The following is a 17,455-nucleotide window of genomic DNA, read 5'->3' as shown; positions in this document are numbered from 1 at the left end:
ATGATTACAAAAAAAAAGGGAAGACACAAATTCTTTAACATTTTCCAGTAAGAGATGGTATATGTCCCTTCCCCTTGAATCTGTGGGACTTTGAATTCACTTGTAACCAATAAAATGTGGCAGAAGTGACACTGCCTGTTGCTAGGGATACCGACTGACTTTTGGAGCCACAAGCTGCCATTAAGTCCCAACTACTTTGAAGCCTTGATGCTAGAAGTGCCAGCCATGTGGAAAGGTATAGGTACTTTGGCCACAGCCCCAGCTCAGGCCCCTGAATGGATGAAGCACCAGACCTGAGTGAAGACACCTCAAGATTAATCAAACTGCCAGCTGCTGCATAATCTCCAGCTGAATTCTTAGACATTATGGAGCAGAGATATGCCATTCTCACCGTGTTCTGTCTGGATTTCCCACCCACTGAATCCTTGCGCATAACAAAATGGTTGTTTTAAGTCCCTAAATTTTAGGGTAATTTACTCCAAAGCAATATTAACCAGAACAATCATTTTAACAGAAAAATGATAATTACTTGAAATAAAATCTGCAAACTCCCCTGGCACTCTAGTAACAACTCCTTGCAGCATACCTAACAATGAACTGGGAATGTCACACATCTCCAATCTATTCTTTTCTGTTCTATTTTCCCTTTTTTCCTTCTTTCCTTCCTTCCTTCCATCTGTATTATTTTTTATTATCCTTTATAGCTGGTCATAACTAAACAATGTCAGACACCTTCGATGATCACAATCAACTGATCTAAGCAGAGAAGGAAGCTGCTTGGAATGGTTGCACCCAATAGGAGTACTGGGGCAAGGTTCACAAGGGGACAGGACTGAACATGTGGGCTTCACCACTTGTAAGGACAGCTACAGCCATTTACACAACAGCTTTACAGCATATGTTAAACTCTTTAGAATGTATGCCAATTCTTTTTATAATATTTCACAATCTAGACAATCTGAAAGTGTACCTTAGAATTTCCATCAAAACATCTAAATAAATTCTACCATAAACAATACTACCATTCAAAATACCATTTAACACTGTTTAAAATCATGTTCGTAATTTAGTGAGAGCATTACCTTAGAAGGGGTGTATCTTAGTGTCTAACCTACTCACTAATTATTAAATAACTCCTAATTCCTATCAGATTCCAAAGTACTATAACTATTAGACTATATAATCCTAAAGACTTTTAAATGCAATACTAATAAGTGAATGAAAAATGACATATCTGCTAAACTGGTGTTAATTTACATCTTTAATGTCAATAAAATACTATAGAAAGAATAATATTTAATCACAGTTTAACTAATCACTCAGTCAGTCAACATCTAGATATTTATTAAACTATGTGCCAGGCATTGTTCTAGATACTGAGAATAAAGTAGTGAACAAAACAAAACTGCTGCCCTCATGAAGATTATGCTCTAATGGGAAACACTCATTCTGTACTAATTCATGTACTACTTCAAACAAATATTTGAGTAGTAGGCACACTGGACAATGTAAAGATGGTGTCCAAGAAAAGCAATCAAACGATGCCATTTTATTATTATGTAATTAAAATAATGATACTTTGACTTTACTTATTCAATAAGCATCAGTTGAGGGCTTTCTAACAAAATTTTCATCTACTTTCAGATAATTGGGTTCAGATTTTGAAGTCTAAGAAACTTCAGATTTACATAAGCTATTGCATGTTCTATCACTGTCTTCACTGTATTATTTGTATCTCTCACCTTTACCTCAACTTAGCTCATCTTCTGCTACCTTCCTTCCTCCTTTTATTGTGTGTGGTTCTTTCAGATCGCAAAATACATCCCTAGACCATTCTCTATTTGCCTAATGGATTTGCTCTGTAATTTTATCAACTAAAGTGAGGGGAAAAAAAACTACACCATATTTCATAAACAGAGATGCTACTTTTTTTTAATTGAGGTATCATTGATATACACTCTTATGAAAGTTTCACAAGAAAAACAATGTGGTTATTACATTCACCCTTATTATCAAGTCCCCCCCTCCATATCCCATTGCAGTCACTGTCCATCAGTGCAGTAAGATGCCACAGAGTTCCTATTTGTCTTCTCTGAGCTACACTGTCTTCCCCATAACCCCACACACACCATGTACACCAATCATGATACCCAATAATCCCCTTCTCCCTCCCTCCCCATCGGGCCTCCCCAACCCCTCCTCTTTGGTAACCACTAGTCCTTTCTTGGAGTCTGTGAGTTTGCTGCTAGAGATGCTACTCTTGACTTACCTCAAAAGTCCTATTTTTCCAAATTATGAACTGGTACCACTGAGTTAACCATGCTTTTATATAGTTCTCCTTGAAATCTATCCCATCATTCTGAGTCGGCTAACATTTATGCAATCAAGAGGAAATGCCTCTGAAATTACCTTTTTCTCTTTGCAAAACTAACTGGTTTAGCTGACATCTGGCATTATTGACCCCAACTCTAATGAAATAGTAATTAGTAAAATTACCACTCATTAAATCCCATAGGCTTAAAATAATTTGTAATGATTAGCAGGATGCCACAATTTTTCTTGTGTCTTAATGTGTAAAAAGTGTGTTATTTCAAAGAAGGGATGCGATGCTTTCCTAGTTCTTCAAGGGGACTTCCATAATTTAAATAACTTCATTCATGATTAGCAGTGGGAGGCCCTTCTAGTCCAACCTTTCTGTCTCTTGGTTTCTCATCGGTCAACAAGAAAACATCCCATCTTCACCCAAAGCTACTTAAGAACTTGTTTAAGTGCTTCTAACATGGTTGTAATGTCAATGGCGCCATCTAAAACTCCCAACTTGAAAACTCAGTTTCTTGGTTTTCACTAAAAAGTTTTTAAATAAATTGTTTAGAGCCAATAACCTACAGTTTAAGTCTGCCCTTGAAAAACAAAGATGTATTTTGGTTTTGTTGTTCTATTGCTGAATAGGGGTAAGTGTTAACATTTCCAAATTTATATTTTATACCTCCTGAAATAAATCATTTTAAGAAAAGTAAGTGTTGTATACTAACCATTAGGAATACCTAACACAGAAATTATGAGATTAGAATTGACTCTTGAACAACACAGGTCTATATATACCTGGATTTTTTTCAATAAGTATGTAAGAAATTTTTTTTCAGATTTGCAACAATTTGAAAAAACTCAGACAAACCACACAGCCTAGAAATATGGAAAAAAAATTTTTAAGTTAGGTATGCCATGTATGTATAAATATATGTAGACACTAGTCTATTTTATCATTTACTACCATAAAATCAAGAGTAGGATATTAGTAGTTAAGGTTTTGGGGAGTTATACATGGATTTCAACTGTGTGGGTGGTTCATGGCCCAGTCTCTGCACTTAAAGGGTCAACTATACTTTGCAATGAAAGGAAACAAAGGAAAAAAATTTCACTAGAGATTAGTGCCTCTGAAAGAGAACTGCTTCCTTTCTGTGGATAGAAGTCCTTAATGATAAACACAGAGCACATGGAACAAAATTTCAAATGTCTTATAGCCATGCCATAAGAAGAGCTTCAGATAATAAACAAGAAGAAATTCCAATTTCTTCTTGGAATGTTTGAGATTTAGAAATTTAAAAGAGAGATGGAGAAAGAATAAGCAAAGACTCCAATTCCTCTTTGAGTCAAGTTGAATAGTATAATGCAAAATAAATTAGCAAGCTCCCACCAGTTTTGACAATGTGTTCTTAGAAGCATTGTGTCCTTGGACCCTCTCACATTAAGTCCACTAATGAATACGACACGGCATTGGGTAAATGCAACACCAATTGCCAATACCCAGATTAAAGACTATATTTTACTATATTGACTATAAAGACAATACACATTTTCTCAGAAATGCCTAGCTCCATTCATACTTTCACATTGGGCGTGGGAAGAATAGAATAGAAATAAACAACGTAGTTATCAGTATACAAGTCAATTTTCTCCACAAAATTATAAACTAATTAAGGGCAGTAATTTAACAATACCCTTTATTTGTATAATATTTGATCTTTATAAACCTAATTTTACTTGATCATAGTAAGTCTCTAAGGCTAGAAGAGAATTAATAAGTCCTGCTTTATGGTGGGAAAACTACAGTCCAGAGACAGTAAGGAATTTACTTCAGGTTACTCAGCTAATAGGTGGAGGAAGACAGGGTAGAATCATAATCTCCCAGTCTACCACTAGAAATATTTTTAAAAATTATTATTATGGAAAACTCCAAACACATACAAATGAAGAGAGAATAGTACAATAAACTTTCACAGCTTCAACAGTGATCAGCTTGTTTAATTTATACCCCATTTTGAAAAAAATTCTAGCCCTAACACAATTTTTGGGGTAAACATTTAAAGATGTAGGTACTTCTTATGTTTACTGTCAATCATGTTTAATAAAAGGTTGAATATAGCAGATAATCAATAAACACTTGTTGGATGCTATGGATTTCACATATGCTTTCAGACATTATTGCCCAATTCTGACTAAAAAAAAAAATTCACTACTGAATTCCTAGTTGGCACATATTAGTTTATTCATGATTATTGTTTCAGGGCTACAAATTGCCAGCCACCATGCTAAGTGTTTGAGATACAGTAAGGAACAAGAAAAACACAGACCCTTCTTTCAGGGGCCTTGCAGTCAACTGCTCTGGGTGTGCTGTCATACAAACACGCATATATAGACCTATGCCCACATGTACACACAAACAAACACACAACCACAGGGTCTTCAGGTACTAGAATTAGTTCAGGCTAGAGTACTTCTTAACTAAACCTACCAGTTTGTCAAGGTGGAATCCAAATTCTCTGTATACAAATTATGAAGAGGAGTAGAAGACAAAGTTTTAATGGAATTCAGAATGTTGATATTAGAAGGGTTCTACTTAATTCTGTTCCTCCTAAGAGTTTTTCCAGTATAGAAAGCCAATGTTATTAAAGTTAGTGGGAAAAAACAAAAGTAAAAGAATTCAAGCAATTTATTAAAATGTACCCCTTAAATTCTTATATTAAAAATGTTCAAATAAAAAAAAAGTTCAAATCATTTTCAACTTTTACTGAATGTGCTCACATTTTCTAATGTTCATGTCTTCCTACAGCATATAAATTAATTCTCAGACTATACAATTAATTATGGGAATTACTTAAATTTTAAAACTCACTTTAATATAAACTATACAGACTGAAGTAAAACAAAAATGGAACTTTCTCTTTTCAATATTTTTTATTATTCCCAGGAAACCAAGTAAGTACAACCCAATGTATAGATGTTTCCCTCTTCATCTGACGATCCTTGGTATTAACATTTATGGGATAGTACTAATTCACATGGTTCCCTCCTTAATAAATGAAACTCCTTCCCATTATTTCATTCATTTGTTCTTTATTCATTTTATTTCCACTGGATGTAGAATGTAAATGGACATGACCACAAGACACTCCCTGCCTCAAACTTACAGCTGGAGTGTGGAAGGGTAGAGAATCAAAAGAGAGTGGTTACGGTGAATAATACTAAATCTTACTTAATAGACATAATAATGTAAAGGAACAGACATATACAAAGTGCCATAAAGGAGGTTCAAAGTTGTCATGGTTCAAAGGAAGCAAAAATTTAATCCAAATGGAGGTATTGAGTACACCACACAAAGTAAGGTGACATTAGAGCTTGGCCCTAATGGGTAGTATTTCAACAGGTGGAAACAGCAGTAGAGGGAGAGGCCCCAAGTGCACATTCTGAGATCAGCTCCAGTTAAATTGGCAGAGGTGGAAGGCAAGGAGCCCATTCCCAGAAAAAGGCATATCTTTACCTGTAAGATACATGTAGCAAATGCACACAAAGAACACAAGAAAATACTATCAAAGCTGAAGATAGTATTGAAGACAAAAATGGACAGTCACAGGAAAACTTAAAAAAAATAGCAGTTAAGAATTTGAAAGCTCTTACTAAATAGGCTTGGTGTGCAGATACATTAGCTAATACCCTATAAACTCTGCATCTAGCCAAAGATACTTGCTTATGCTGTATGATGAAAATTCCCATCTGATGGGTTTATAATTTAATTTATTCTACTTCATTCAGGAAATATATACCGGGCAACCAATAGTTATTGACACTGTGCTATTTATGGACATAAAAATATAATCCTTGTCCTCAAGTCAGAAAACATAAAATTAAACTGAAAATACTTTTACATCTCAAGGGAGTGTTTTCTGATATGCAGTGACCATTCGTCATCCTGTCCTGCCAACATGGGATGTAAACCTGTGTTTGGACCTTATCCTCAATTTGTATTCACAATGCATGTAACTGTGAAATAAAATAGTTGACTAAAAATAAGACAATTCTCCTATGCATTTAAAAACAATTCCTACATAGGCCAAAGCAGGTTTGGAGTAAGTTAAATATTAGACCCCCTCCAATTAAAATATTTTTATGCTGTGATTTTAATTCTACTGAACTGAAATCCTTCAAGATGGCCAGTTAATAGGAATCAGTAATTAAAAAGGCTACTTAAACGACGAAGGCAGTAGTTTCCCAAATTTAGGTAAACTACTAAATATTTAATAATTATCCTACCTCAAATGGACTTCTACGCTGCTACTGCACACTCACAGATTCCTGCCGCACGCCTTAGGGTGCCTTTACTTCACCTCTCAATGGACAGCGGCTATAAGTGCATCTGGTACAAACAAAATCAAGTATGGCAGCAAACTCGTAATATTCAAAACAACTCCACAGTGGCTCTTATAAAGCTTCTCCCTCTGATTGCTGACCTGCCTGCCCCAGCAGACTTAGCATCTCTAGATTATCACTCAATGGTGACCTTTATGTAGGCACGCTTGTTACCAACCACCAGTGCCTGTTTTCAGTATTGTCTCCTGGCCCTTGGACAAAGCCCAACGTTATACATACCACCTTCTGCTATTACCAGTTCTCCTGCACCCAGTTTCACCTCTCTAAGGTACTATTACCAGGAAGCTCACAATGAATTTCCTTCCTATGAAGACAGAGCCGTTTATTTAAACCTCATGAGAAAAAGCGGTAGTGTCATTAATTATTTAAGAAGTACAGATTTGCTTATGTTCTGGAGGCTGCTATGCTGCCTAGTTTTCAAATATTAAGGCATTTATTTCATTAAATCAGTAGTAGATGCCAGGCCACATTATGTAATAGTTCATTCATCAGACAAGTACCAAGCATTTAGGGTCTTCCTATTGCTCCTCGTCAGAAATAAATTCAATATTATTAATTATTTAACTACATTATTTACCTGTATTATTATCTAACTATAGCTGTTTAGATGATTATAGTTATTATCCAAATTATTTAAAAGCAGAACTTAATGGATAATACTTTTTACAGATATACTTCAGTAGGGCATATTGCAGAATTCAGGAATTTCCTGAACTGATATGTCATTTATTCCTAGGTAACTATCACTTTTGTCTACATACAGTTCAATTTTTTCCAAACTAGAAATGCACTCACTTGATTTAACTTTTTCCATCAAACAAACAAAAAGAATTTTTTAAAAACAGCTACCCAGATTTTAATAAAGTCAACAACTTTAAAATGGCATGACAGAAAAGTTGCTTGTAGTTTCTCAATCTATATAACATAAGAGGGTTGAAAGATTTCCAAGTGTTTTCCAACCCAAATAACTGTGAGTTTACAATGGCATAGTCTAAGTATTAATTATTTTGCTCCTGTAAAACAATCCTAGGAAATCATTAATAGTAAGGCATACTTTATTTTTTTAAAAGGGTAATTTACTTTTAAGAGGGAGTTTAGTTTCATAGCTATTTACTCATATCTTAAGCATAGGAAAATACACCCAAAGGCATTCATGTTTATACAAGTGTCCCTCTTATAAGCTGTTTTCTCCTTGATAGAGAAATTCTAGTAATTCCATGGTGATAACAGTTGTATAAAAAGGATACAAGTAAAATGTCAACAAGTCAGAATTACCAAGTTCGTCTGCAGACAAGGAATGGGCAGAACATAATTGTGAAGATATTTTATTTACTAAATAGCCTTAATAAATTGGAAACTTTTCAAGGAATTCTTAGAGAATGAACAAACATACATTTAACATACTGAAACTTCAAAAGATAATTAAACTCCTACTTTTCTTGAAACAAGCCTAAGCAAATATATTATTCACTCATAACATAACACTTTCATTCAGGATTCCCATGAATCCACATGAAGACTCGGCTCTATGGCTGCATCAAATAATGTACCATGTTTCTTCTACCCTGTTAGTGATTACATTTTCCTAGAGAAAAATCATACTTTTATTTTCTTTTTATGATATATATTACTGAGAGCTTTAAAAAGAGAACATTAGAAAGCTCTCCTTGAAATGTTTATTGAGCTGCATGGATTTTTCTGTTGCTTTTTTCAAAGCAGCAATTAAATATGCTAACAGTAATAATTTAGCATATTTAGGCACCATATGTATTCACTGAAATGCCATGAGTTTTAGTTTCCAGAATCAGTACTTGAATTTGAATTATCATTGACCCTTAAACAAGTGGAGGACTAGGGGCACCCCCCAGCTGAAATTCTGCAATATAACTTCTGACTCCCCCAAAATATAATAGCCTAATGTTGACTGGAAGGCTTACTGATAACATAAAAATAGATTAACACACATTTTGTATGCTATACATATTATACACTGCATTCTTACAGTAAGGTAAGCTAAAGAAAAGTAATTTTTTTTCAAATTGTCACAAACCTCCAAAACATTTTCCAATGTATTTATTGAATAACATCTGCATATAAGTAGAACTGTATATTTCAAACCTAGGTTGTTTCAGGGTCTACTGTACTTTTGTGGCTATGCTAATTTAATCCCTAGGGACAACACTGGTAGCACTCATCATTATCTCTGTAATGACAGGGTGTGGGGATCAGCTGTGGTATAAGGGTTCCTTCAAACACAGGAGGAATTACTTGAGTGGAGTAGTGAGGTGTGACTTCCGCAGTATCTTGCCTAGCACCTAACACCATGGTTTTTAAACAGTAGATTCTTCCTAAACTCTTCTTGAATATATGGAGCTCAAATCTCCTTATCTTAGTTACATGTCAATGTTTTCATATATAGATCTGTTTGTGTGTCCCCAAGGTAAAATTTAATATTCTGAAAACATTTAATTCTGACTCATGTTTTGGTTATCTTATTTATTATTCAGCAAATTCCTGGTAACCAAATTATCACAAATGTTAGTGGGCTCTATAAAACTAGTTAGGTTAAATACAGCAAAACAAGCCAATGGAAATAAAGAAAAGTGAATTTTTAAAGAGACAAAAGAATTTCTCATCCAATTACAAGGTATGTTCTAGAAGTGTAGAGACTTAGTCTAACTTGTTCACTGCTGTAGGCCTAGTTTCTAGAAGTGTCTGGCACATAGTAAATCCTCAACAAATATTGGGTGATTGAATAGGGTGTTGCTAAACATGCTATTATTTTATCTACCTTTACATATATTTAGTTCAGAATATAAAACAGGATTCATTTGCAGAGGGTAGAAGCTCTAGTATAAATTCTTACTAAAGTCTGGGTCCAGCAAAGGCTCCAGATTTGGGATTACCTGTTGTAAAATAGGAGTAAATTTACATCCCAGACACTGACTGGCTGATCAAGCCTGGGCCTGGGATACATCAAGTGCAGGTAAACAAGAATTGTAAGTCATCATCCCTGGGCATGTAGGCTGTGCCAGTGCCCGCAATAACAAGTCAGCTTTTCTGGCAAATCCATCAAAATAAAATCCTGAACTTTTGGAAAAAACGAGTATGTTTATTATACTGCTTCAAATTTACAGGCTTAACTATCTGTGGGAAGGGCCTATAATTATGATCAATTACTTACGACTTCAAGGCACTTAGAAGGGCAGCTGCCCTTTTAAGAAACCTTTTAAGAACCAACCACAGGATTGTAAACTGATTTTGTGGTGCAAATAAATCACAGGTTTGGGGGACCCAAATTTGACAACTCTCTCTTGGAAGAAAACGAATTGTTATCACCTGTCTTTAATGTCCTGACTCTGCCTGAACAAATATCAGCAATCTCTAAAATCCAGAATTCCTAGTCTAGCTTAGTTCATGATATGGGGGCAAATGATTACCCCAAGGCAGAGGTAGAAAGGAAGAATCAGGAAGGAAACAAAATGGAGCAGAGATCTGTAGCTCGTGAGAATGACATTATCAATAATTTTCTCAAGTGTCACTGATTTTCATGGCATACCACTGGTGGTCTTTTCTGACAAAGTACAGGCTAATTATATTCAAGTAGTTTCTTCGTTCCAGAGCCTATACTGGCTGGGTTGGAGTATGATTGTTCTACCGAAAAGGTGAAACCGATGCCTTGCTGCAAACTTGCTCTGCAGCAAGGGCCCCACTAATCAGCCTGACCACAAATAATATTTGGACATTTGAAGCATTTTTAAATTTATGAAGTGCTCTCATATACAGCATCTGTTTCTCCTTACAGCTCTTAAGAGGTAGGTTCATCATTACCACTTAACGTAAAAATAATTATAAAAAATGATTCCTTTGTCTTCAATTCATAAGTATAGTCTCCTGAAGTTTCTCAGTAGACTCCAAGTCATGGGTCAGTTAAGTCTCTAAAGACACACCAATTTCAAGAGGAAAAATCAAGAGAGTAAGTGGATTAGCAAAATCTACCAGCAAAGACAGCCTACCTGTGTTATAAGAAGAGACAGTGCTTAGTAAAGGACAGTGTTATACAGAAGTACCTCTATAACACAAATACATTAGAAGGACATTATTTTATTTATTTACATAATAATCACCCTTATTCAGACACTCTCCATAGACAACACACAAAATAAAACAAGAACTTTGGTCCTAAAATTCTAGTGGTGGAATTAATTCTTCCTTTGGGAAGTGGCAGGTGATTCCTCTGGAAAGATAACTAAATTATAGGGGACAATATTATGCACCCTCCCCTTTTCCCTCCAATATCACAGACACAAAAGGTAATCTGTATAGATAATCCCATCTTTCTACAAGACTCTCTCATGCTCATTTTCCTAGTTGCATTATCTTTTGTGTCCCTCTCCATCAAATGGTATCCTATCTTTATGGTCATTTACTACCTTTCTTATGTATTTATGATGCTTTGCTGCCTTCAAGCCTGAGTTTAATAGTGTCAGGAACAAAACTCCACACAAATCATGCAGTCCTAGGTTAGGGAAGATAAATTAAAACCTCCCAGGAAGATTCTGTAGAAACTTGGGCTCCCTGAGTCTGTAGAGGGTTTGGTATTTTAAAGGTCAGTCTTGGGTCTCTCCACTTTGATGACTAATGTTAAATTGTTTGACTTTTTACAAAAATGTTTAGTTGTGCTTATTTACATAATTTCATTGACAGTGCACACAGTAGGCATCTATTTGTTGAACAGAATCCCCAGATGGACGGGAAGACAGGAAGAAGACCCCAAGACCTCCTTTTTCCAACACATTAATTGTTGAGAAAGATAAAATCACACCCTAATTTGTAGAAGTTCTGTGCATTTTTCCGACTTAAAACTATTCATCTCTGTTTACAAAAGGATGACACACCACACAATGTCAATCACACCGTGGGGAAATTCCAGGATCACTAAGAAAACACCATCATCCTAAGTCACACACATTCTGTTTAATACTGGTTATAGCACAGGACAGGCTTTAAGAACTGTTGTCTCCTCGTCACTCACACAAACAGTATATGAGCAGAACATTAAAACCTAAAGATTCCACATCTTAGACTCACAACAAAACCTTTGGAAAGTAGTCTAAGGACTATGCTGGCCCAGACACATAAAGTGATACAAATCAAAAGGCAACATTTTTGAAGAAATTTTTAAATGCCACTGTTTGAAAGGGCATCAGCACTGATGTCCTTAGACTAGACCATCAAGAATCCTCCCTTAACATTATGCAACTTAATAAAGAGAAACTGTGGGTGTGATTAGCAAAAATTTGAGTTTCTGCATTTTTTAACGGTATTAATACCAGGCTCCACCAGTGAATTTCTCTTCCTACTAATTATCACCGCTTCCTGCACCTTTTCACTTATTCTCAGCCTCAAAAACTCCCCAATGTCCAGGGAAAATATGGGGGTGAGGGGTGGGGGGTGGCAGGACGTGTCTCAGGTTGGCTGGTTCTGCCCCTAAAAGGCACCCAACTTTCCTAACACCCTTTTCAGGACTGGCAGGGAGAAAACTCTTGTAACTTGCACAGTGGCGACGAAGCCTGCGCAGGTCGCATTTCCTGACTTGTCTTTCTGCTCGCAGTCTGGCAAGGTCACCGACTCTGGCTCCTGGTTCTGTTGACAAAACTTAACTCTCACTCTGTAAGATCAACGGGTCGTACCGTGTTTCCCAAGCCGCCCTCCGGCCCGGTACCTTCCTGGGCCGGATGATCCCGCGTCCGACCGTCCCCCGGGCGTGGCCCCAGACGGCGCGGGCGCAGCTCTCCGCTCACCTGACCACGTTGGGGTGCTCGAAGGTCTCCAGGTGCCTCAGCACCGCCACCTCGCGGATGGTGGAGAGCGGCATGCCCTCCTCGCCCGTCTGCACCCGCACGCGCTTCAGCGCCACGAAACGGCCTCCGTTCTTCAGGTCCCGGGCCTTGAACACCTTCCCATACGCGCCCTCGCCGATCTCCGCCACGCACTCGTACTGCTGGTCGGCGCGGCTCAGGCTGTCCTTCTCCATGCCGCCCGGACACCGTCCGGCTCGGCGCCGCTGGGGCGAGCGGGGGGCGCGCTCGACTCGTTGGCGGCCGCCGCTCGCCTCCTCCGGGACTCTCCGAACCGCTCCCTCGAGCCGCGGAGCTCGGTCTCGCTCTCCCTCAGCCCCGCCGACTGCCGCGCTCCGGCGCTCGCGCTCTCGCGGCCGCCGGGGCTGGATGGAGCGACCTCCCCGCGGGCGGGCGCAACCCTGGTGCCGTCGCGAAACTCCGCCTGCCGAGTCGCTGAAGAGCGAGCCGATCCCTCCTCTTCCCTCCCCGAAGCGCAGCCCGATTACATAGGCTCTGCCCGAGCGCGTCTCAGTCCACAATCATTCCACCTGAAAGAGGAGACGGGAGGACAAGAAAGTGCCATCAAACATCCTAGGCGCCTTCCTCCGGGTTCCCGCGGACTCCCCTCCTCCTCCTGCTGCAGGAAGCCCCCTCGCTACCCTCTGCGCGCTCCTGCCCTCTCCCAGGCCGCTTAATCCTTCCTGGTTCCTCCGAGAAAAGCGAAGTTACTTTTCTTTCCTCTGTAGGGCCGGAGCCGTCTTCGCGCGGAGAGGCTGCAGGGGCCCCTCGGGGATGAGCGCGCCGCGCGGGACACAGTGGAACGGGAGGGGGCGTGCCGAGAGCGCGGGGGATGGGAGGCGCCGGGCACGTCAATGTCACGGCTTAATATTTATCCCTACATCATTGTGTTGGGCTGCTACCACCCGCCCCTCCCCGGGCCTGGGCGTGCTGTGAGAGGGGCTCCCGGGAGAGCCGTGGGGCGTTAAGGGGTCGTGCAGTGGCTGTGGATCCAACCGAGTGGGGCCGTACAACGTGGGTGGGGGCTCCCAGGACCCTGTAACCCGATGCTGGGAGTGTGCGAGAAGGGATGGTCAGACATCTGCTCTAAAACTGCTTCCTTTCTACTTTCAGTTTTTCTACGAGAAGACATTTAAAAATGACTTGCACACACAAATGGTCTTTTTAGGGTAAAGGAGTCTGGGTTGGAAACGGAATTCTTTCTCCGATTCAGAGGACCTCCCTGGTGGACAACCATCAGGTTGGGAGCGGCTGGGGCTCTCGCTACTCGCGGTTGGGTGGGCGATGGGGCCTTGGCCGGGGGAGTCACCCACCGGATCCTAAGGGTGGGAGAAAGGGGTGCTCGCCACACTTTGGCTTGTCTCCTTAAAGAATAAGGAGTAAGGTGGCCCTGAAATTTTCAACAGATTTCAACCTAAGCAAAACTTAACCTCCTCTTTAAAAGGGTGGGGGTGGGGAGAATGAATGCTGAGCCTCCAGGGGTCCAAGAGAAGTGCTGCGCCTTCGGGGCCAGGATTAGCGAACCTTTTCCCACTCCCAGGATCGACAGCATGTAGGTGGCTGCTCCATTCCCCTTATGGCTTAAGGCCTGGTCCCATCTGCAGCCAGTCATTCCTACCCACCCGACCCCCACCCCTCCGGAGCCTTCCACACGACAAACTGCAGGAGTGGGACGGGACGGGTCTGGGGGAAGGTAGGTGGACACTTTTCCTCCTCATTCAGTTGCAATTCAGGACTTAGGGAACCTCTCCAACCCATGGCCGCCGCGGCCTCAGCTGGACACTAGCCACGCCGACTGCGTGTCCGGAATTCCCGGGGTACCTCGGAATTACCTGCCCGGCAACCGCTGGCCCGCTCGCCTTCTGCCAGGAATTAAAGAAACAAATGGCGCGACCCCCACAGTGTGCGGTTGGCGGAGACCGCAGCGAGGACAGAGTTCCTCACATTCACTCCATTCAAAATTCTCCTTAAAAGGTTAAGACGATTCCTTGAGGAGCGGAGGAACGAGCCCCCGGAGCCTGCACTGGGGTCTGATGCAGGCCGAGGGCCACACAGGTAGTCGGGGCGCCGCCGCCGGCTGCACAGCCCGTCCCTCCCCGCCCGAGTCCAGCCGGAGGCTCTGCAGCGAAGACAGCGTCGCGGACGTCCCACCCCCGCAGGGAACTGCGCCCGCTGCGCCCGCGCCGGCTCCCCCCGCTGCCCGGGCTGTCGGCCCCGGCGAAGAGAAGCGGGAGCAGCCATGCCCCCCCACTTTGTTGTTGTGGATGTTGCTTTCCCACGCTGGCTGAATGTGACTTGACCCCATTTCAAAAAAGTTTGACATAGTGCTTCAACATTTCCGCATTCCTCCGCGACTACAAAGACTGCAGCCGCCTCCTTCTGCTTTCTGTCTCTGCTCTCTGTCTTCACACTCAATGAAATCCTTCATGTGCCTCTCCCGAAGCCTGCCAAGCACCGCAGGGTCGCCACCGGCGCAGCGACGAGAGGCCCCACGGGGACCACGACTCCCGGGTGTGCGCACACGCAAATGCGCCCACGTGCACACTGGCGGGAGCGCCGCGGAACCCAGAGCTCCTTACCGCAGGGTGTGCGTTTTGACTCCGATATTTGAAATAAGTTGGGAAACTAAAGCAACGGTGCGTCCTAGTGGGGCTCCGAGCCTGGGCGCTGACCGGCTGCATGCACTCCTCCAACTGTGCACAACACGCCGCGGGGGCTGCCGGCGAGAAGCCTGCGTTAACGTTTATCTCGTGGCGGTGAAGCCCACACCCACACCTCAGAGGGCTGGAGAGGGAGCTTCCGTGGGTAAATAAATGATGGGGCCCGGCAACACATTCTCCCGCATGGAAACCCCACAGACAGTGCATTTTAAACCTTAAATGTGGATTATCGTATGAGTGTCGGTGTGGAGTTTAAATTCCGTTTTAAGAAGGTGGATACGGGGTGTTTGTGTGGGTGTCTGTGCGTACAGCCACGTGGGAGCGGACACAGGATGCCAGCATTACAGGGGTCCCTTGTGTGGAATGTCCTCCTCTCGGCGGTAAAATTAGGAGTGACTCCTTCAGCTTCCCCAAACTGGCCCCCGCAACTACCCCGCCTCGGATCGTCAGGGGTTAACCAAAGCCGATTCCAAGGACAAATACCACCCGCCCCCTCCTCCCCAGCCCCCCCACCCCGTCAGTCACCTCCACCTCCACCCTCGCTTCCGACTCCGGCCAAGCCCCCAAGCCTTCCCCGGGACCCCCCACCCCGCAGCCCACCCACCGGAGCGCCGCAGCTCCTTACCTGAGGGGCCCGGCCGCGTCGGGCCTCCCAAGGGCGCTGCGGGTGTCAGCCGGCCCTACGCACGTGTCCGCGGCGGCGCGGAGCAGGTAACCCGCTCGCAGGAAGAAGTTACCAGCGTTCTCTCCCGCGAGGGGGTGGGCACAGCGGCGGAGGGCGGAGGGACGGCGGAGGGCGCCGCCCGCGCCGCTCGCTGGGGGCGGACGGGGGCCGCTCGGCTCCGGCCGGAGCTCGGGGCCCGAGCCGGGGAGGCAGCGGGGGCGGAGGCGGGGGTCCGCGAGGCCGACTTTGCCGGAGACCCACCCCGCGGCGCGTTTGGGGGCCCGCTGCGCAGTGGCGAGCAAGTGTGCAAATTAAAGCCTTCCGGAGAGAGGAGAGGCGGCCGAGACCCGGCTGTGCTCTGAGCCTCCCAGCTCCCCACCTCTAGGCTCCGAGTGGGGGGCTAAAAGAAGGGGGGGAGCTAAATGAAAATTTCCGGCTTTCGCTGCAACTGGAGTGGGGGATCTTGAGACAAATGTGTGAGAGGCAGAGTGGGATGTGTCGTCGGGAGTCGGCGGAGTTTCCAGACCCAGGGTCGCCCAGAGTTGGGGTTTTGACAGAGTGAGGTGGGGGTATCATTAGTCTGTGATGTGGACGGCTGGGGAAAACACGGAACAACTAACCATAATTACGAGAGCCCGATGGGGATGGTAAATACCAACACTTTCCAAGAAACTGAAAAATCAGACCAAAAACTAACTCTTCTTTATTAAAAGAAAAAAAAAAAAAGTCTGGCAGGACGCCTTGAAGAAAAGAAAATACTAATCTGTCCAAGCACTTTTCACTTTCAGCATGAGCTACGTTTGTTTTGTTTTCCTTCGCTTCCTTTCGGCCTCACAAAGCCCTATCTTTTCCTTTTGGACAGAGGATATGATTTGGAAATTGTCAGGCACTCTGTGGTTAACGATCTACCTAAAAGGTCTGGTCGGTTCACAATTATTAAGTGGTTAGCAACTGCTGAGGGTTCACCAAGGTATTTCTGAGGAGCTGAAAAGACTAAAATTTAGTGTAAATAACAGAACTGCAAGATAATAGACACCCACATACACAAACACCGCCTCACCCCCCCCCACACACACACAAAGAGAGGAGAGAATGTGACTCCGTGGATGCCCAGTTTAATCGCATTATTGGAATTCTGAAATGTGAAACCTAAGAATGTATACTTTACCTGCTGAGAAAACCTGAATACAATTATTTCAGGTGAAAATGAGATTTTGGAGGGGGAAAAAAAGTCTTCAAGAGTTTCTACACTAGAGTAAAACAAAACTTTAAATTGCTGGGTTTTTTAAAAAAGAATTCAGTGTTCTCCAGTAATCTGTTGAATACTTGAAACCCTTTTTTAAAAAAGCTTAAAAGAATTTATTTCAATGCTCTGTGGAAAAATTAAAACCCAGCAAAATTCAGGTCAATTGGAAATAACTGCCTCTATAAATATTTTGACTTTTGAATTAAACCATATTGCTAATTTCACAATAGATCAAAATTTTGCCTTTATACTTCTATACTATAGTTTTATTTGCATTTCCATTAGCAAATATTTTGCAATGCATTACAATAATTTATTC

General features: G+C 42.3%; 1 protein-coding gene across 7 annotated transcripts in view; it reads right to left on the bottom strand.

Annotated features, from left to right (window-relative positions):
* CDK6 (cyclin dependent kinase 6) overlaps window positions 1-17,108 on the bottom strand; it is a 227,322-nt gene extending 210,214 nt beyond the window's left edge. The window contains exons 1-3 of one of the 7 annotated variants that reach the window (XM_037019817.2): window positions 15,852-17,108; window positions 15,146-15,282; window positions 12,510-13,096 (exon numbers count right to left, since the gene is read on the bottom strand). In XM_037019817.2, coding sequence (XP_036875712.1) covers window positions 12,510-12,742 — 233 coding nt within the window. In that variant the 5' untranslated portion in view covers window positions 12,743-13,096; window positions 15,146-15,282; window positions 15,852-17,108. Of the gene's footprint in view, window positions 1-12,509; window positions 13,097-13,207; window positions 13,385-14,398; window positions 15,283-15,851 lie in introns of those variants that run through there. The other 6 variants (XM_073238837.1, XM_073238835.1, XM_037019814.2 and 3 more) reach the window with 6 other exon arrangements.
* Between the last annotated feature and the right edge of the window lie 347 nt (window positions 17,109-17,455).

This window comes from Manis javanica, chromosome 6 (assembly GCF_040802235.1).
Source record: "Manis javanica isolate MJ-LG chromosome 6, MJ_LKY, whole genome shotgun sequence".
Classification (NCBI taxonomy): Eukaryota; Metazoa; Chordata; class Mammalia; order Pholidota; family Manidae; genus Manis; species Manis javanica.
This window is presented reverse-complemented; position numbering and strand designations above follow the sequence as displayed.